At 36.5% G+C, this 21,287-nt stretch overlaps 1 protein-coding gene across 19 annotated transcripts in view; it reads right to left on the bottom strand.

Annotated features, from left to right (window-relative positions):
* Nucleotides 1–21,287, bottom strand: part of MYO3B (myosin IIIB) — a 192,889-nt gene that overhangs the window by 142,895 nt on the left and 28,707 nt on the right. For all 19 annotated transcript variants that reach the window (XM_042874627.1, XM_042874625.1, XM_042874626.1 and 16 more), the window contains 3 exons: nt 21,178–21,277; nt 17,583–17,659; nt 5,461–5,606 (listed from right to left, as the gene is read on the bottom strand). In XM_042874627.1, the coding sequence (XP_042730561.1) occupies nt 5,461–5,606; nt 17,583–17,659; nt 21,178–21,277 (323 nt within the window). The remainder of the gene's footprint in view (nt 1–5,460; nt 5,607–17,582; nt 17,660–21,177; nt 21,278–21,287) is intronic.

Genomic DNA, 21,287 nt, shown 5'->3' with positions numbered 1-21,287 from the left:
TTTTTTTTTTTTTTTTAAAAAAAAAAAAAAAAACAAGCGCTCATCATTCAGTGTCTCCTACAATGAAGTAATGGTCAGATTTTCAGGGAAGTGGAGCATGTGAGGAAACCTGTGTTTCATGCCTGAATTGAGATACCGAGTGTTAACCTGCCCTACGAAGTGCAAGTCTACTTTTTCTTTTTGAATAAATTAAATCTCTAATATTTTATTAAGGTGGACAAAATGAAAAGAAACTTTCTTATTGTTCTGTTCAAATAGATTATAGATTTCCAGTAGTTGCAAGACAGAGTTCTAGACATGAAAAACAGTCTATGTGTGTTTCTCATCTGGGACAAGAATCAATGCTGTCAGGTCATCAGTGCACTTCTGTTACCCTCTTCAAACTGCACACACAATTAGTAGTTCCAGCTTAATATACACTAAAAAATGAAGGACATGCAGCCTTTCTCCCAACAATGCTCTATGAAATATCCGCAGGCATGCTTCTTTGCAGACCTCATCGTTCCATGGTCCTTGTCCATCCATAGCTCAAGTTACAGAACTGAGACATGAACCGGTGTTAGCTGGATATGATAAGTTAAACAAATATCTTAAGTCTTAGAATAAAGATTTAATTCCTGAACAGGGTTCCCTGAGGATTGAAATTTTAGCTATGCTTTATTGAGTATTTCCATTTCTAAAGCAGTGTCACTCTGACCTTTGCTTCTATGGGTCTAACAGCTGTACAGAAAAGAGAACTGTAATTTGTTACTTAGTGGAAGAACATCTAGGCTTTGTAACTAGTACCACCTGAATACATTATTTGCTTCTCATTTAGAGAGTGCAAAAAGTGTAATGGTTGACTACTGTTATCTTCCAGTTTCCTTGCTCAAAGTAGGTTAAAAAAAACAAACAAACAAGCTATAAAAGCCTAATTCTTTATTATCTGCTAACACGAACTGAGAAGGTGTCTCCAAAGATCTTGGGGGTATACAAATTCTGAGACAGTACAAATTCATCAATTTACTGGTTGGTTTAAGCCCTATAAAGTCAAAGACTTGCAGACTTCAGTGTAATTCATTTAAATAAAGATCTAGCTCTGTAAGGCTAGTGGCACAACTACTGGCTGTCTCCAGAAAAAAAGCAAACAACTAGAATTGACAGAAACTTAATTACTATGGTTCCCTATTTGGGTGTGGGACAATTCTCTGGAAACATGCATACAGATTTCTGTATCTAGCCTATTAAAAGTTGTAAACAATTACAAATTTTTCTGCTGATGCAAAGAAATCATCAGCATAAAAATTAGACAAGTTTAGCATGCAGAAGTTAATAGAAACATACGGATCTACTGTAATCAAGAATGTAAAGGAACGAAGAAACAGTTTCAGATAACTCTGCCTGAGTAACGCCCAAGTATCATTTACTGTGAATGGCAATGTCACCTCTTCTCCAAAGGCAAATTCGTCTAACCATTTTTTAAAAAAAGTGGGAGAATACATACAGAAATCAGATATATGCAGTAGGTCAATAGCACGTGACATTTATTGCTCATTATTCTCAGTAGATTTTTATGATTCCAGATAAATTGGAACTTGACTGTAGGGTACCACAGTCTCAGCATAACTGCGCAGCATGCTGTGTTGTCATTTTGTTTTAGTGTATTTAGTACATTAGTACACTGAACAATAGCTGAAACCTGATTTGCTGATTTCACATCAAACTGCAAGAAACCACAGCTGAAAGAGGAGCAGTTATGAGCTAATTAAATTGTATGTCTCTGTCAGAAACTAGAGTATGAGCATATATATAAGACTGGAGTTCTATGAGGTCATATCACTTCCTAACCCAGATATTGAAATTACAACCATAATCCCAGAATTCAAACTGTGCACCTTAACATTCAGCACCACTGAACTCCAACATCAACACGGCTTGAATGGCAAATTACAGTTGTAACATAACTTCAGAAACTGATAGGCTCCTGCTAGTGGCCATACTCCAAGTGAAAGTAAAGCCAAGCTGAACCAGTTCTCCATTCTCACTGTACCCAAGAGGAGCAGTAAGCTCCAAACTTCACTTGAAAGCAGTGTTATCACCACTCATGAATGTCTGATAATCAGATGAGCCAGCTCTTCTGCCATGTCAGTAGATATGCAGACTTACAATTTGATTTAAACCTTTGCTGGAGCAGAGCTTATTGTAGGGCGAGTTCTGACAGGCACCTCCTGGAGCATGAGGAGGCAGGGACTACTGATTACTACTCAGATGAAATCTGTTCAGGTTGTACAAACATTCTGCAACTCACTTACCCCACCATAATCTAAGCTATTTGATTGCAGGGATCAGCAGAGCAATTTTAAGATATCCTAGGCACAGAACAAATGGCTCTGAAGGAGTTCAACAACTGCTTGTCCCGCTTAAGAAACTTACTGAGTCCAGGGTCTAACTGCAGTGTCACTGAGTCAAAAACTAGAGCTGAGCATTTTGGATCACAGAATCATTAAGGTTGGAAACGACCTCTAAGATTCCCATGTCCAACCATCATCCCACCTTCATCATTCCTGCTGACCACATCCCTCAGTGCCACATCTCCATGGTTCTGGAGCACCTCCAGGGACAGTGACCCCACCACCTCCCTGGGCAGCCTGTGCCACCGCATTATCACTCTTTCTGAGAAGAATTTTTTCCTAATATCCAATCTGAGTGTCCCTGGCACAACTTAAAGTCATCATCTCTTGTCCTTCTTAACTGGGGGACTTCATGCAGGTAACAGCTGAAGTGTCCCCTGTGTCAGAGGCAGAGAGGTTGGTATCTAGATGTTTGCTTGTTAGAAACCAAAGAAAAATGTAGATTGGGTCTTTAGGAATTTGAAGCTCTCTTTAGCTCCTCTTGGCACAGCAGTCATCAGCAGGATTGGGTTCTCCAGCTCTGGCCACTGTAGAGGTTTGGTTGTTGATAGTGGTTTATCAGTAGGGGTCCTGCGTGGAGCCAGCAGCTGGACAGAGTAATCCCTACAGGTCCTACCCAACTCGGGATATTCTATGATTTTCTCTCTAATGCAGCACTAGCAGAAGTCAGAGCAGATCTGCCTTACCGACAGTGAGTGTTGTGCTATGTACAAATTCTTACGGATGTCATTTAACAATGGAATGAGAGTCTCCTTTCTGCAGTGAAAGGCATCAAAGTTATATTTTAGGTTAATGCTGCAGGATTCCCTTTCTTTTTTCTTTGAGCATCCTTTAAGGCTCACTAGTGTGTGTTTGTAGCTTTTTTCCTCAGCTGCTTCTTTGGCACTCAGCACCCTGAATGAGTTTGCAGAGGCTCTTTTGAGATTCCCCAGTTCTTCAGTGCCACCCTCATTTGTGCTATTTAAACCTTGATCCAGAAAGCCAGGAGGGAAGGCATGAAGGAGCTCAGTGAGGCTGTTCACACTCACTTTTGATCTGTTGGATCAAAATTATGATGCAGGAAAGGTCTTGGGCAAGAAGTTGAGAGGCAAGGACTTATAGTTGGCAAAATAAACAAACAAACAAGAAAAAAACAGCATGGTTTCTTCTCTTTTGTTTGGATCTCACAGTGACACTTATTCACGTGGGGAGAGGAAATTGGGATCAGATGACCCCTTCCTATTTTAAGGCTGCCAAGGTTTATCAAAGAACTAGAGAGTAGCACACAAAAATAAAAGGATGGAATTCTTCAAATAAAATAGAGCTAAACTGTGGACTTCCTTGCTACTGTATGTTATAGCAGATAGAAATTTGTATTTAATAGGTTCAGAGATGAGAAACCTACTCCGGGTTGATGAAATCATCAATAGGATAACATTTGCATGTACAGCTTCAGACACAGACGTTATGAAAGCAGAAAATGAAAAGATGCCAGATCCCCAAGCTTAGATGATTTTGGGTTGAACAATTTTGATAGCTGCAACGTAATAGATTACTTCTAAACTATCAAATCACAATGAGAGAGGAATGTATCTTTTGGTTGTATTTACTCAACTACCAGGAGGGAAGCTCTATTCCCCACACTCTAGGACCTTATGCCATGTGGCATTTACTGCAGTCTTATCTCAACTAATATGAATATACAGTTAACAGTCGTAAAGTATAGCAGTAGCTCATAAAACACAGAGCACAGTCACAAAAGTCATTATCAAACACTATTCTACAATTCTATTTAGTAAATTTACCCATTATTTATTTCATCAAAATAGACATTTTTATCTCGGTTTTGCTAAGTCATACAGAGATGCAACAGCAAATACGGAAAGAGAAAAACTATGCACAGAAATCAAAGCCTCCACATGACTTACTCTTTGTATCATCCTATTGCCTGCTATTAGTGTATACCATTGATGTCACTTCTGTCCTCTCAAACTGTTTTGAGCACTGATAAAATTTATAGATATTGCTTCAGTATGCTGAAGCCTCTCTTGCTTCCCTAATTGCCAGGATCTGTTTTACGCTTGTGCAAAGGCAACAAGATGAACTGCTGCTTCAGTATGAATAATTTTGCAAAGAGTGGTGGCAGTTCACGTCTGGGCTGGGGAGAAGGAGATAACTATATGATGCAGAACTGCATCTGCATATAAATAGACTTAATCAGAAATGGAAATTGCAATCAGAAGAAATTGTAAAAGCCTATGATAAGTGAGCAGATAAGAAAAGGTCAAACTCTTGTATAGCTGAATGTTTTAAATTGTTATCAGCCAGTGGTGATTCCTTTTTTATGAACCAAATGTTGAAAAGACAAATATACACCATTCTGTAATCAATGCCGTACAAGTTCTGGATATATTTCTCCTATTATTACAACTGTTCTGCTGTTAAACCCTATTTTACACTGTCAGTCTCAACAGATTCAAGAAGCATCAATGAAATGAAAACAAAATGAAACCAAAAATAGTCAGCATGAAGTAATACAGTTAATTCCACAGTTAAGTAGAAGTAATTTCTATTTCCTTTTCATTTCCAAATGCAAAGCTCTGGATTGACATATCTTAACATCCTCGAGTAAATGAAAAACTAAATGACAACTATTGTTTACTGAAACTGTATCATAACACTGTCAAAATTGTCTGTTTTTCTTCCACAGTAAAAGTGGCCTAGGACTACAGGAATAACATCGGAAAATGTTATTTAACAGTTTCAAGCGTTGGCTTCTTCCTTTTTTGAAACAAAGGGTTTTTGTCAATAGTAGCTAAGAAAAAATACATTTAAATGGAGGTATCCAGATATTACATGATTTTACATTCAAGATGAGAATAAAATAAATATGTAACAGTGTATCATTTCAAGGAGAATTTTTTTTTTTTAAAGAAGCCAGGCTAAAAAGACAACAGTACACCTTTTTGACGTGTTTTGCTATAATAAATTTTTAGGATTTAAATAAAAAATGTTTACTTAATACTTCTTTCACATTTGACTAATGCTTCAGAACAAACTAGCGAGTGAAGAGAGCCATCTAGTGTCATACCTTGGAATTTTAAAAAGAGTTTTCACAGGATGCATGTCAAATAAAGGAGGGTCTCCATCTCCGAGTTCAATAGCTGTTATTCCCAAAGACCATACGTCACATCGAGCATCATATGAGTAGTCATATTGCTGTTCACAAGCAATGACCTATCAGAAAACAAAACAATGCATTAACATTATGCACAATTCAGGCGATCCTAGTGTGACACAAAAGTATTTTCTTGAGTCATGCCTAAAATCCCGATTAGCTTTCAAATTCATATCCTTGGGTATATAACTCATAACTCAGTCGGTAAATATCCCACAAAATTTATCAGTAAATGACAACTTCTCTTTATTGTCGTTTTTTAAAATATTATTATTTTAAAAAAATCTGTTGTGTTTTTTTTTTGTTGTTGTTTGTTTGTTTAAATTAAGCTCCATGGAATGCTTCATATATCTATACAAAGAACATTGCTTTATTAAATTCTGTTCTTGAACACACTTCCTACAACAACCATCGCGAAGGAAGGCACAGAATCCATTTGATGTTATTCTTATCAACTTCTATGATTACTCATGAAGAAAGACAGATTTGCACAGTTACTTTTTAGATAAGAATATTCCCATATTTATTTCTGCCTTTTTAAATAAATATATATTTTTAAATTTTAGTTAATCTCTACTAAGTTCAAGTAATAATAATTAAAAAAAAAAACCTTAGCATACCATGTACCCTAAGACAAGTTGAAGTTAAGAGAAATCTTACTTTGGACATCAGCAGAGTTTTGAATCATAAACCTGACGTACACTTCCAGTTACCTCATTGTTTGCATTCTAATCAAAAGCTAACTATTAGACACAAGCTGGAAACGTGACATTCATTAGACATGAGATTCAGAGTACTGTTTAAATTTAGATTTATCTTTGCAACAGCGAAAATGTCAGTTCATTGGCTTTTTATTCTGGCTCAAGTTTGTATTCTTAAATCTCAACAATTACACCAACTGCAGATCCCTGCATATTCCAGTATCTACTTCTGTACTTTTTCTCTAAGTTCTAATTATTGTTACTAATTTGTACTTAACCAGAAACTTCTGATAGCATTTCCCAGAGTTGCTGTTCCTGTAGGAGATTATTTCTTACCTCCAAGTAATACTATCAGTTTTACTTGCAAGCTTTGTGCTAAGGCTTCAGTTTAGGGCACTGCTTTGCAGAAGTGCCAACCTGCAAGTCAGCATCCTGGGTTGCCGCTGGCAGGCAGCCTGATGTAAGGAAACCTTTCCTGTAGAAGATCCTGATTTCAGTTCAACCTCTAAAATACATCTTTTTTTCTCCAGAATCTCACCTCACAGACACGAACCTTGTTCTATTCAACAGGCACATATGATCTAACTCTAACTCTGGAATTCATAACCCCATCATGTACTTTATCAGAAAATAGAGGTGTTACACATATGATCTAGAATACTGCAGAAATGTGGTTTAAGAAGGCAGTCACTAGTTAATTCCTTTTTTTTTTTTCCCCCCAACAGAACATCTAGAATGAAAACTCTAACATATTTCTTGGTTCTTTAAAGAATTCATTATAACCTGCTCTCATTCTAGAGATTCCTCATCTCTTGAAAAAGATGCAGTAGACAGATTCTATGCAACTCGTACAGCTTTAAATCATTACTCTTATTTCAGAAGCCTATAGGATAATTACATTTAATTATACTGAATCTTAAAGAGAAGGAAAGAATTGAAATTTCTTGTAAAGGCATGTAAGTCAGTATGAAGAACCATCACCAGATGATTTGTTCTAAGGCCATACATGGCATCAGCTGGTATTTCCCCCAGTGCAGTTTTCCTCAGAGGTTGTTTTCCCTCATTATGTTTGGATTTTTTTAGATAGTTTCCAAAAATATCTGTGTACTCATGCACATTTTTTTCAATTAAAAACAAACTAATAAACATGCAAGTCATCTTCCAAGGCCATGACTCAGAGGAAGCTGGAAGTGGCTTATCTGTAGTAGACTAATACAACACACTGTGATCTCCTTCCTTCTTTATATAAGAAAAATATTTATCTGCTTGGTTGAAAGGCTGCTTAAAACCCACCTCCTAACAGGGACTATTCCAAAAGCTGCCAGGTTCTCACCATTGTGCTGAGTCTTTTGCAAATATTTGGCTATTTGTTCTCCAACTTTATGAAGCAGAGGAATATTTTTCACTTTCAAGGGAAGAAGCACCTGCTCAAGGTCACCCTGCATCAGCAGCAAAAGCAAAAGAACAGCTGAGCTTTCCCACATTTAAGACACCATCACTTGTTACTCTATATAAGTACATCTAAATAGCTTCTAACTACAGACCAATGGCACAACTTGCTGGTGAAGGAATGGTATACCAGCACTATTGGTTAAAAACAAACAAAAAAACCAAACTTTGAGCTTCTCTCAGCTTTACAATGTGTTACCTACCAAGCAAAGAGAGAGGAATGAACAAAGCATCTATAGATGCACTATATTCCACCACTAACAGCTACAAATTTGGGAAATACAGCATATGGAACTACAATACTTGCACTCTTACCCATGGGAATTAAACACTGTCAGTTTGTCCTCCATTCCTACATCAGAGCCTGAAGTGATTCTTTTAGAAAAATATTCCCCTTAATCTGCATTCTTTTCGTTTCCAAAAATTCAACAACAGACCTTATTACCAAGTATATTTTAGTAGTGAGATTAGCTTTAGAGAAAATGCACAAAATGAGCTGCTTTTCTGACATTGTGTATGTGGCATGTACATGACTGTAGTGACCGCTTTGGTTCGGAACAAGCTTTAAATTTCAGTGGAACTTATTAGAATCTTACCATCTTATGCACCACTAATACAAGCACCTGTAAGTAGCACTAATTTTAATTTTCAAAGCAAGAATCTGACTACAGCTTTTTCCTTGATGATCAGTATTTATAGACAATTACCTTTATAATTTGGCTATCAGACAACTCTGCCTCAAAATTTAAAGATATAACTCTCCCAGCCATAGTTTACAAGCTAAGTCCTTGGGAGTGCCCCAGTTCTGTCTTCCACTGAAAACCACAGGAACTCCCTGCAGAGCAAAAAATCTCTGAAAGCTAGCTAAAAAAAATTCCCACTGATTCATCTTCTATTATGTTCCTGTCCCTACAGAGAAGTCAGAGATACTTATTTTTGGGAATATCTCCTCTTTTCAGTCAGAATTCTGGAGCTAAAACAGCCTCCCAGCTTCTAAAGCTTTACTGATTCCTGCTCTGCACAGTGGGACCTGAAGGCAGAGAGACCAGAAGAAATTATCTGAAACTGAAGAACCTGATACTTCTTTCTCAACCTTATGTAATGACATCATCACATCTGCACCTGTTTTGTATCCAGTAAAATCCCCCTATCCTGGTAAAAGTCAAAGAGAAAAGGCAGATTGCATCCCCTGATGTTTTGGGAAGATGTAGTTAATCTTGAGATTTGGCAGTGAATGTCATAGGAACAAGCGTCAAGTACTTCACTTCAGCATAGGCTGTTTACGCACATGCAGTAGCCCAGGTTGCTAAGGAGACAGACGTTTTGTACCTTCTGTACTAGTAATTTCATCACAGTTTCCCACCCAGTTATACTGCATTAGGGTGAAAAACACCTTATCGTCACACAGAAGAACAGGCAACATGATGGTATTCGTCAACACTATTTGTGTAGAGGGTCACAGTGGGACAGGGTGAGGTGGGGGCAATTCACTGGTCTGGCAAAAACAGCACATAAATTGGTCACACTAACTGAAGGGCATTTAGAGAAGCCAGGGATTAGGCATTCTGTGCAATTTATAACTTTTACAGAAACAGAACACTTCACAAAAGAACACAAGATGATTCACTCCCTGACAAAAAGATTTTGCACTCAAGGACATAATTCTACTCGCTTTGAAATCAATGCAAAGATTTCTCTGAACTCCAGCAAGCATGTAAGTAGATTGCAGGTGGATATAAAAAAAAGGAAAACATAATACAGAGCACTATTATTTGTACACTGGATGTACTGCTTATAATCAGAAAGTAAGATCTACATATGTTTAGCAAAAGGAAAATACATCAAACCTTTCAAAGCTTACCTGGAATTATTAGAAGTGAACTTACTTCCATTTTGTCTCCATACAGACAACGCATGCATGAAGCAGCTGCAAGCACGCACACACAGTATAACTGACTGATAGTAACAGTACAGATCTGCTACCTGGAGACAATCACTACACAATTAGCACTGGTGATGACCCACCAGCAGAAAGGAGTCTTTAGTTGGAATGTTGAAGCTCCTGAAGAAAGGCAGTGCTGTACTCAGCTGCCGTAGCTAACTAAGCAGCTTACGAGGTGTGTGAGCACAACGCTGAAAGCAGAGCACAGCATACGAAAAATAAATGTGGAACAAAATTCTTACCCTTGATGCAAGGAGAACAAAACTGCTAATGAATGCAAATGAAAATAAATCAACTGAACTTCTGTGCTCCACCTGACACTATTTAATCTAATTTAATTCATATAGGTGGTAAATTCAAAATTAAATATTGATAGAAATCTTATGCATCAAGATAAAGAAATCAACACAAAAAAACACTGAGGATACTGAATAATCCAGAGCAAAGTTGATGCATATATATTTAGGGTATATATAACATTTACTTATTGTACACGTGCACATTCACACAAATAAAATAAGCAAATTCATGTCTGAAATTTGTTATGTATTCCCCCACCTTTTTATTTTGATTTCTGTTCCTTATTTGTGATTATCATTCAAATATTTCTGTGATGCATCAGAAAATGATTATATTGTTAAAAATGTTTCCAAAATAAGAATTAATATTTTTAATCATTTGCATTACTAATCATTTCAATTAACATTGATTCATTGAAATTAATTTTATATCAAGCAGCCATTCGTAATTTAACAGCTAAGGATTAAAAAACAAAGTGTTTTTATTTTTACCTCATCCCAGTGAAATATACCTGAGACCATTAGACTGCCCTAACAGAAGACAACATTCACAGGGAAAAGGAGTACCTCTTATTAGTCCTACAGATGCAGCATAGAAAAAAGACAAGCTTTTGAGCATGTTTTGCTTTATATCATGGATTCATCATGCCTTCAACACTACTTATGAGTAGTGTCATTGACATGTTTCATTACCAACCCACAGAACCTGGCAGTAAGGATACACAACCTGCACAGATTTGGAAATGGTGTTGCACAAAGCAACAGAAAACAGAGGCAACTACAGGCCTATGGTAAATATACTTAGTGCACAAATCTCTGTGCAAGAAGCACAAAATTTTCACTCTTTTTTTTTTTTTTTTTTTTTTTTTTTTAAACTACACAGAAGTTTCACAAGTCTTCCACATCTGCTTTTTGGTTGGAACAAACGCACACCTCCAGCCACTCCGCATTCCTTCACAAGATCATGGCTATGCTATCAAAGTTAACTGCCCAGTTACTGATCTTCCCTCTGGCTGCTCCCTGTTTCAAGCCCCTTCTGCCATTCCAGCCCCTGAGGAAGTCTGTAGGTCTCCCAGAGACAAAGGAGGCAGTGATGCATTCTGCCAGATCTCTCTCTGAAGGGAGAGTTCACCGGTGCTGTTCTGCTGCACTGTCCTCCTCTCATATGCCATTATCTTTAAAGAAACCTCTTTATAGTTCAAATTGTAGCTTTCTGAATTCTTCTATTGCTTTCCTTACAGGCTTTAAGCAGTTTCAGCATAACTCCTTGCTACCGCAGCTCATTATATAAGTAGCCTGAAAATTAAGAAAGTGGGAAAAATAACCAAAGCAGAAACTGGCATTTATTTCCTTATTCACTTTCTTAAAATGTGTTCTCCAAAAGATAACTTTGTTTATATCATGCCAGTCAGCTCTCAGAAGGTGACATCTCAGAATCAGTCATTTCAGTCACATGTGGCCTTTCAGAGATCTAATTCTATCCTGCTTTCCCAATCACCTGCTATAACAGCTCCCTCCATTCTTTCATCCAGTCTTGCCCCAGATATTTAGAGCAATGGTTCCCATTTTTTATTTCCTCATCTGCTTTCACACATTTACAGTGTAGCAGTTTCTCTGTCATGGCCATAGTATTTACCAAATGTGCTACAGGACCACACTCAAAGCCAGTTCTGTATTTCAAAGAGATAGATTACATTCCCTAAATATAACTGTCTAACACATTGTGGTGTCTCATTATTTTAACCCCCTGAAAGCAGTGATGTTATTTCAAATTATGTCAAGTAGGCATTTCCTTAACACTATATGCTTATGCACTAACATAAACATAGTAAGGTTAAACTACAGGCATTGTCCAAATCACAGTGTAACAAAAATCATGCATCCAATTATTCATGCTTTTTTTTTTTTTTTTTTTTTTTTTTTTTTTTTTACCCACACTAAAACAAATACATGGGATTTTCAAATATTTCATAATTAATTCTGAGGCCAGATAAATGTAAAATTCTGCTGAAGAAGAAATGTTCCCTACACCTATGAGGTTTCTTCCAGAGGAAGATTTTAGATATAATTTAATATTGATTTTTGAGTGGACGTCTTTTTATGTTTTCCATCTTATTTCATTTATTACAATTCACAAGTTTTAAAAAAAAATCTGCAGTTACAGCTAGTTCAGTAGATCATAAGTTGTAAGAGAATAGTTATTACACCTTTCGGAATATGAGGAAATATTTCCAAGATTTTCCTTATTAAAGAAAGAGAAGACTCACAGTTCATGAAGGTTTTTTTTTCTTTTAAATCACAAAAATTACATGATGTACAACTATTTTTAAATGGCTTTCTAGCAGAAAAGTGCAGATATATACTATTGAAAACTTTCCGATTTATACTGAGCTGTGGATTCCTACAGTTCATTATAAATCAGCATGTACAAAAGCTCCATGCTCTCCTACTGTTTTGCATCATATTTCAAAACACAGTTCTTCAAAGGATCTACTATGTTATAATTTTACTCCTTTCAAATCATAATTATATATGCAGTTGTCATTTTCTAGCAGTTATCAATAAAAATATAGCACTGTACTCCTTGTGGCTTAAATTGCCTTCAGCATCTTTTCAATTCTTTCCATGTTCAATTATCTTTTTCTATTTTTGTTCCCCAACACACAGATTCTAACCGAGCTTATTTTAAGGGTCAGGGTTAGTTGCAAGAATCTAGCTGACTAGATCATGATAACTTCATTAAACAAAACGTGAACTGGTAAATAAAACTCAGAGTGCAGGCATAGTTTCACGCTTTTGTGATATTTCAATTACTTGGGAAAAAGAAAGCTTGCCATTTAGTTCTGGCTAGGTTTTGCCAGTTCTGCAACAGAGGCTGAAAACAAGACACATTAAGGTTAGGGGGTGAGAAAGTAAAGGCAGTTCTGTTCTAAGATTCCTAATCTGTTTCCTCTTGCATTCAACACAATTCATCTCAGCATAAAAGAAACAGTCTTCAGGTAACTTCAGGTATTTGGCAATAGGAAGCTTCAAACAACCTAAACAACCACAGTACTTAAGCAGTTCCACCTTATTTATCTTTTTTGGTTTGATAGTTTTCTGTGTTCCAGCATCTGTATGGCTGTTTTTCTAACTGCGAGATAATCCTAATTAGGTTTAAACAGCAATGACTAATTTTCAGGGAGTCTACTTCAAAGCTTCTCTACCCTTGCCAAGTTCTTCAGATGCTTCCACACTGCCTGGTTTGATTCTGCATTTTCATTTTCAGCAACTTCTTGGTTCATCCTGTGTTCTGCTCAAAAACAAATGCTCAAGGACGAATCTTTTTGATCTGCACTGTTACTGCTACTCAAACTTCACAATCATTAGGAAAAGAACAAGAAAAAAAACAATGTCCCAGTCATCTCAAAACTGTAAAGCTACTGATTTTTGTGCTGACCAGCAAAAATAGTGAGCTGAACCAGATATCTTAGGTCACCCTCAAGCCACAGATATTTTTCAGTGATCTTTTGCTATTTTAAGTACAGTTTTTATATAATCCCTGTATTGCTCATCTTACAGTGTGATGGTTTTCCTCATTATACAGACTGTTCCTTATCCAGGCTTAACTGCTGGTTCTTGCTTCCAGTGTATTTGTGTCCTGCCCATATCCTGTTATTCACTTGTATCTGAATACTTTCCTGCATTTTGCCAAGGAAAATATTGTCAGTTTTACTTCACGTGGTTCATTTCTCCAAAACACTCCTGTAGTCCATTCCTTTAAGGAGGGCTTCTTCATCTTCCATCCCTATTCCCCCTTCTGATTACATCCATCTTTCTCACCTATACCTGAAACGGGGCTCCATGATAGCTTTATACAATCTGGGGCTTTTATGTTTCACGTGGAGATACTAAGAATCCAAATTAAAAAAAAATAATAATAATAAAAATCCTTTCTATTTCTCTGAATAATAACATTCCCTTCCTGTTCTTTAAGGAATATTTGGATTTGACATAGAATTTATCGTGTATCAAAAATTTTGGCAGCAAGATTTTTGAGACTGTTGGGTGCTTTTCTAGTTTTACTGATCTCAGCACAGTTTCATGTAGAAATCACTGTTTCTAAAAAGCGGCTACTCAGGCAGTCTTTTTCAGTTTATTTCAGTCCTAAGCATTCATATTTCACATAAAAATTTGGCTGCATATTTTAAAAATACCAGAAAGGTTTCCCAAGATGTAAATTGCATCTCACACGTCAAGGGAAATAGGTCATTCATACAGACACAAAGAAAGCAACTGTAGCGACTCAAGCATGTGTTACACAACAGCAAGTTTTAAAGCTATTTCAACAACAGCAGGATGGATACATAAGCATCTTGCAGCTGTTTTGCAGACTGTTACATCATGAAGCTTCATCAGTGTTTTTCACACAGGCATATCTGAGATAAGTGACTATGTTTATGATACCGGGTTAGTTATTTTGACAAATCTTTTCCAAACAGGAAGTATGTCAAGCTAGACTTGATCCTTTTTCAATGATGCACATCATGCACACTTGTTACATCTATGTTGTTGTATTTTTTGAACAAATGTGTCTCAGTCTCTGTTTATTTCTTCGGGTTTTTACCTTGAGAATGAGTATTTTCAGGCAGGATGGTTTATAAATTTGGTATGATTTCTGACATTGATTGCAATTACTCAAGCAAAACAGCACTGTAAAAATCACCTCTAAAAATCCGAGTTAAAGAAAATATTTCATAATATTCCTGTCACTCTGTAAAGAATGTTTTACAAAGGCTTCAGAACAGCTGCAATGAAGGTGATTCCATAAATAATGCTTGCACAGTGGTTTCTAAGGTATCTTGTGTCTCTTTTGTGACGTAACTTGTTGTTATGGAGATGGTAAAATACCAACCATTTTTTTGTGAGAGTGTGGAAGATCAATTTTGGATCTGTTACAGCAGCTTCTTTTCCCTGCTCAGCTGTAATCAGCCATCTTAGGAAACCACAGGATGTATTAGTATAGTATATTTTAAAATAGACAGATTTTTGCACAACACTTAAAATTGTTTTGCACATGGAAACAAATTTACACACTTGTAACAGATGCAAATTCCACCCAAAATTCCTCCAAATTCAAATATATCTAAAGGTATTTGCATCTCCAATGCAAATGAGACTATTATTATTTAGGTTTAAGAGCTTACAAAGAAACAACTCACTCCCTCTTCACTCCATTTCTGACTTCATAATCTTATAAAAATGCATTATTTCTTACAGCAAGAAAGGCAAAAATTAATATTTTTAAACCTTAAAACCTTCAGTTAAACATCCAATTGACCTTAAATTTACAGAGAATACATTATCTGGAAAAATTGCAGATTATTCTTCTGTATTTTTAACCTATGCCAGCCCACGAGTCCAAGTGTGCACATCCCCAGCCAATAAAAGAATTCTGTGAACTTCAGATTTTGCCACTCAGAAACAGAGTTCTTCAACCATCTCCCATAGTTAAACAGCTATAACTATTGTTGCCTGTTTGGTTTTTTGTTTGTTTTAGACATAAACCTTGGGAAAGCAAATGAGTTTTATGTTTTCATTATTGAAATAATATATGATATGATACATAATCTATCATTGGTTGCATTTTAAATCTTTAAGTATTTGCTCACATTTTATTATATGTTACAGCTTGTATTACAGCTGGAAAGAATGATGAAAATGGGAATGGTGAAAATGGGAAAAGAAACAAACAAGGAAAGAATGCTCACCTACATCCAAAGATCTAGATTCACAGGAAAGACTCCACAGAGAGGGATCTCCAAGAGACCCTTCCCCAGTGGCAGTCAGCCCTTAAATTGGGTCTAGCAGGGAGGGAGCAAGGCTTCACCCCTTCCAGTAAGACAGCTGAATTGCTTTTACCTGTGCTCCCAAGGTTGACTCAGTTCTTTCCTCAGGTGACCAACCAGTGGCTCAGACCATGACCCAACACTAGCTGAGTCCCATACATTAGAATATACATCAACTGCTCTTTTCACTCTCACATCTCCTTCCCTTTATTGACATATATACCTACTTCCATAGTATTTTAAAAAGTGAGTAGTAGCATGGATTACAATAGACAGACTATAAATGAACCCTTTTGTTCTTTCCTGTAAACACTTCAGTATTTACCTTCATACTGTGTCTGATCTCATGTTATCAACATGTTTGAGATTATTTTGAGCTATGCAATGCTATAGCTTATTAGTGCTTCCAAAACACCTTTTTACAATTTTTTTGGCCCAACTACTTGATAAGACAGTCTGCAATTAAGGTTACAGGACACACAGCTGAGTCAAGGTTTTCACAGTCTTAAATCAAGATAGTAATGTGGGAACTCCTCCTTCTTCCACCCTGTATTGAAATGCTCAGACAAGCGCACACACACAAAAAAACACTTCCTTGCAGCACAGTTTACAGAACATTCTGACTGTCTGACATAACATCCTAATAGAGAAGGAAAAGTAAATTTTTGAAAGTACATTAAGATCCTCAAAAGATCGACCAGTCTATTTCAATAGAGTGGACATGAAGTCCTTGTTAAATTTACCTATGCTATAAATATTGGTGCTGTTTGGGCCAGTAATAGATCAGGATGAACATTATGAGTTGTGTCTCTTGCTAGCACACAGAAATAGGGTATTAACTATCATTTTTTTAAAGGACCTTTCCTACATTTAGCTAATCCGTCTTCATAATAGAGCAAATGGATCAACAAAACAGATCAACTAGCCAACTGCAGAAAAACTGCATGCATTTCCTCAGACCAGAAATTTGCGTATAATGTAGCAGAAATCACAAACATGCACAGAATCGTGTTCACACCGTGTAAGAACATGCAGGGCCAGATTAACTTCAAAAACTTTAGTCCAAGAGAGGATTGGTCCCCATACGTGTGAAATCTCAGGAGACTGCAGAATTGCAGATTTCAGTTTCCCCAGCCCAAGCTCTCAGCTGCAGATTCCTATCTACCTATATCTATAGCGTATACTCAACTATTTTATGAAGGGTTCCTTAAGTGTCCCATACTGGTACTTTTCACCTAAAAAGCATTTCTATAGAATTACATAGTACTTAAATGTGTCTGATTGGGAAGTCATAAAATCTTCAAGACAACTGCATATTCAGTGGATATTAAGATGTATAATCAATGGATATTAAGATGTTATAATCACAAAAAAAGAACAAGAGAGTTAAGCAAAGTAGACTAAAATAATAAGAGAGAATAAATGGAAGGCTTACCCACATGCTAGGCTCACCTACAAAAAACACCAGAAGAGGGGATCTCCAGATAGGATCCTTCCCCTCTCGTAGCCAGATCTTAAATAGGTCTAGGAGGGGTGGAGCTTGGCTGTGTGAATATTAATATATTAATATATATATATATAATATATATTAATATATATATTAATATATTCATTTAGTAATAAGTGAATATTAATACTGATCAAAGAATCCAGTTTGTATATTTTAGTAGTAGTACATTCACTGACAGAGGCCATAGATGTGGAGAAAAGTAGAAATATGGTCCTTAGATGAAAAGATATTTCTTGATTAAAGTGCCAACAGATCACGCATTACAGTGAAGGGAGACAATATAGGATTCAAAAAACATTTGCCTACCTCAGGAGCCATCCAAAAGGGTGTTCCCACTGAGGTGTTTCTACGTAGCCGTGTGCTGGTGAGCTGGGCTGAAACACCTGCAACAAAACAGAAACAAATTTGGCTTCAAATTCATTAAATCAAGTCAATCAGTTTATTTGAAGTATGTAAGAAACAAACCTCTAAGACTGAGATCACAGCTACAGACTAAAGCGCAGTGTTATTACTGAATTCTTTGATTAATTTCATTTTTCCACAGCTCATCCTAGACTGACCACAGCTTGCTGTTTTCTTTCTGGATTGCTACGAGATTTTTTTATGAATTATCTCAGTCTGAAGCATTTTCATTCAAATTGAAAAATTTAACCAGCTCTTAATATCACAGATACCTCCTTCTGCTGTTTTTCATGAGTATATTCTGGAACATTTCAAATTCCCATCTGAATTTAAAACCTATTTTCCAGAAATGTTGTCCAAGCCTAGCTGAAATTTTTTCCCTGAATGCTGCTGGCAGGAACCTTGCAGAAGTTCCTTCTCAACAAAGCATTTATGCACTTATTAAAAACAAATCTTTTCCTTTGAAAAACATGGAAGCTTAAGTTCACATTGTAGCTTACACTTAGGAATTAAGCAAGTGCTTAAAACAAAGCCTGTGCTTCATTGGTTTTCCGACTGAGGCTAGGCTAGTGAAGCACAGCAGAAAAAAGGAAGGAAGGAACTAGAACAAAATGAAGCAATATTAACAAATCAAAATGAAGTTTCAAATCATTCTCTGTGCTCTTGTCAACTGTGCTCCTGTAGAACTCAGGAGCATTCAAATAAGCTGAACAAATACAATATTGACAAAAATATTTCATGCTATCATTGTTGGGAAAAAAGAAAACAAAAGAAAACATGATCTACTCCCACAGTACCACCAACAAAGAAAAACAGGTAGAAACACACCATGACATAATAGATTTGTGCCCGATTTCAGTGAGTAAGAAATTCAGACTCAAAATCAGTCATTTGTAAATTAAGCAATTAGATTGCTGTACCAAAGATTCAATTCTGTACTTATTTTTCATTTCAGTGTGATCGCAAATCTTGATTTGGTGGGTAACACTGCAAAACAGCCAATGACTGGAGTCTACAAGCCTCTGTGCATTTAACTATTTTCTCTTAAGCTGGCCTAACTTGTAGCTGCGATCTATGGACATTCCAAAACAGCATGGAACATCAAAAAGCTGATACAGGGAGAAAGGGGGAAAGAGGGAAGATGGTGAAAAAGAGAGAAAGAACATGAGTGAATGATGAGCTCAAGCATGTCATGCTGTTGAGTGAAGTTGAAAGAAAAAAGAAGAAGTTGAAAAGTCACGCAATAAAAGCAAACAAATAACTGTGCAATCCTCTCAGTGTACTAATATCCATACATACTGCCTTGAGTATGAATTCACTTTCTCTTTCCCCTATATAATGGATAGAACTTGCTAACAAGGTAATCTCTGAGTATTTCCTTTTATCTCCATTGATTTGGATTCTAGACCCTCACTTTGTATGCACAATTCAATACTAAATCTTGGATTATTATTTCCTTTCCTATTTTCTTCACTCCTTATCACACAACAAATCTCCTTAACATTCCTTCAAAATGGGAGAGGATTATTAGTTCCAGGGATTAGCCTAAAAATATCAAATGCATCCACTGTTTTTGTGCTGTTAATCTGAGATCTTTCAGTTTTCAGGCACTCCATCTGACTAAAGTAGAGCTGTAACGTTCTCAGCTGCAGCTCAAACTCAGCTCTTCTGCAAGGTAGTACAAAATGTTTCAGACTGGATATAAGGAAAATGAGGAACACAGAATGGCCATTTCTAAAAAGCTTGATGCAAGTGCCAACAAAGAGAAACCCTAGCAGAAGCAAGAACAGGCTCCAGTTTGATGTTCTTCAGCTGTCTGAATAGCAAAACTCTAAAATAGCAAAGCTCTTCCTGAACTCTGCATTTTTCACTAAACATCTTTCACCTCCTGCAACAAATGGGACAATTCTACAGACAACAGTTGCAGCTGCAACTCAGTCCTAATTTGATCCTAAGTCCTTTCTATGACTAAAGCAGTGGGCTAGTGAGAGAAAGAGCAATTCAATGAAACCTTAGTGCATAATACTTTGTCAGACAGAAAGCACATTTCGATATTTCCTAGTGGTTAAATACTAGGAAACACGTGAGCGTTTGCTCACGTCTTTTTCTGAGGTACATCTGTTATAATTTGCTACGATTATTGGTGAATCTTAAATGTTAAGAAATAAAAAAGCCCCAACAACATGGAAAGAGATGAGATGCCAGAAATCTTGGGATTCTCAGTTTTCCTGAACATGCCACTTAGATTTGTATACCACAGATATGCCTTTGGACTCAGGAGCTCCAAGCTGATCTTCAGCAGCAGCTAATGCCATTGACATGTATGATAAGAGTTGTCAGAGAAAGAAGCCAATATTTCCCGGAAGGGCGCAGTTGCAAACAACGACCACACTCATAGAGAAATTACTTGTCTCCCTCATACTAGCTCAGGGACTTGCTGCAAATTTTGCTTCAGGCCATGTTTCTCCCAGCACTATTTTAATTATTACCTCTACTGTTCAACATAATGAATTTCTGTCCCTAGAAGGTACTGAGATGTTTGTTACTTTCTTGGTTCCAACTTATTTTATAATCTCCTACGCAATCATTTTTAATGTCAAATTTGTAATGCTGATGATGTCATGGTATTACATTTATTTTCCAGTATATGAATTTCATTTTTTTAATCATTCCTATTTGCAGGATTTTTGGCATATCATCGTATGCTACTCTCAGTTTGTGAACATTTTTCTTTATCTTCATGCACTACTAGACATGCATCTGTTATCCAAGCAATACTATTCTCAATGGTGATTACCTTATGCATTTTATGATTAACTAATGAATCGCATATTACTAATAATTCGTTTCCATTGTATACATATCTGTCAGACTACATACAGCAACGTGTTATTTTTCTGAGTGGATATGTATAAGAAGAAAAATGCTGAACTGAATTAAATTTTATTGACAAGGCCCTTTCTCTTTTCCTCTCCCTACCCATCTATTTCTTACAATATTTCCAGACTGGCCATGTTTGTATACAACAGCAATAATAACATATTAAATGGATATTGGGTTTTGGACACATGGGACCATTTTACCTTCTGCTCAGAGGGAGCAAAATGCTAGAGGCTAGCAAATGTCATTTCAAAGAGAAGGATGTTTTCTTTTCATATGCAAAAGACACAGAACTTAAATTTAAATTAGGACAATTACTGTGAAACTGACATTTTTTGCAAAATGCAAAAAAAAGATTTGTAAATGACACTTTCAAAAATACTTTAAACAATAAATTATTATGATTGCTCTTTTAAGTTAAAAACGTATTACTGATTTTTTGGATACCATTTTCATTCTTGGTGTATCAAGTTACTTCCCCATTTTTCCTCCCTAAAATAATCTTGATAATTGTCCCGAAAATCTCTCACTATAGCATTCTGCCTTCCCAGTGGAAAGTAAACAGATGCCTTTGGCTAGACTGCATGTATTAGAAAAACAAATGGGAAGTGGTCATTACCAAAGTCAACGAGCTTGACTCCACCTTCTGTTGTCAGAAGAATGTTGTTCCCTTTGACATCTCGATGAATGATCCGGTTATTGTGTAAATGCTGAAGGCCCTATATGCCA

This window comes from Lagopus leucura, unplaced genomic scaffold (genome assembly GCF_019238085.1).
Source record: "Lagopus leucura isolate 7727_CA_CO unplaced genomic scaffold, USGS_WTPT01 Super-Scaffold_100012, whole genome shotgun sequence".
NCBI lineage: Eukaryota > Metazoa > Chordata > Aves > Galliformes > Phasianidae > Lagopus > Lagopus leucura.
Note: the sequence above shows the minus strand (reverse complement) of the source record. Positions and strands in the feature narration are given on the sequence as shown.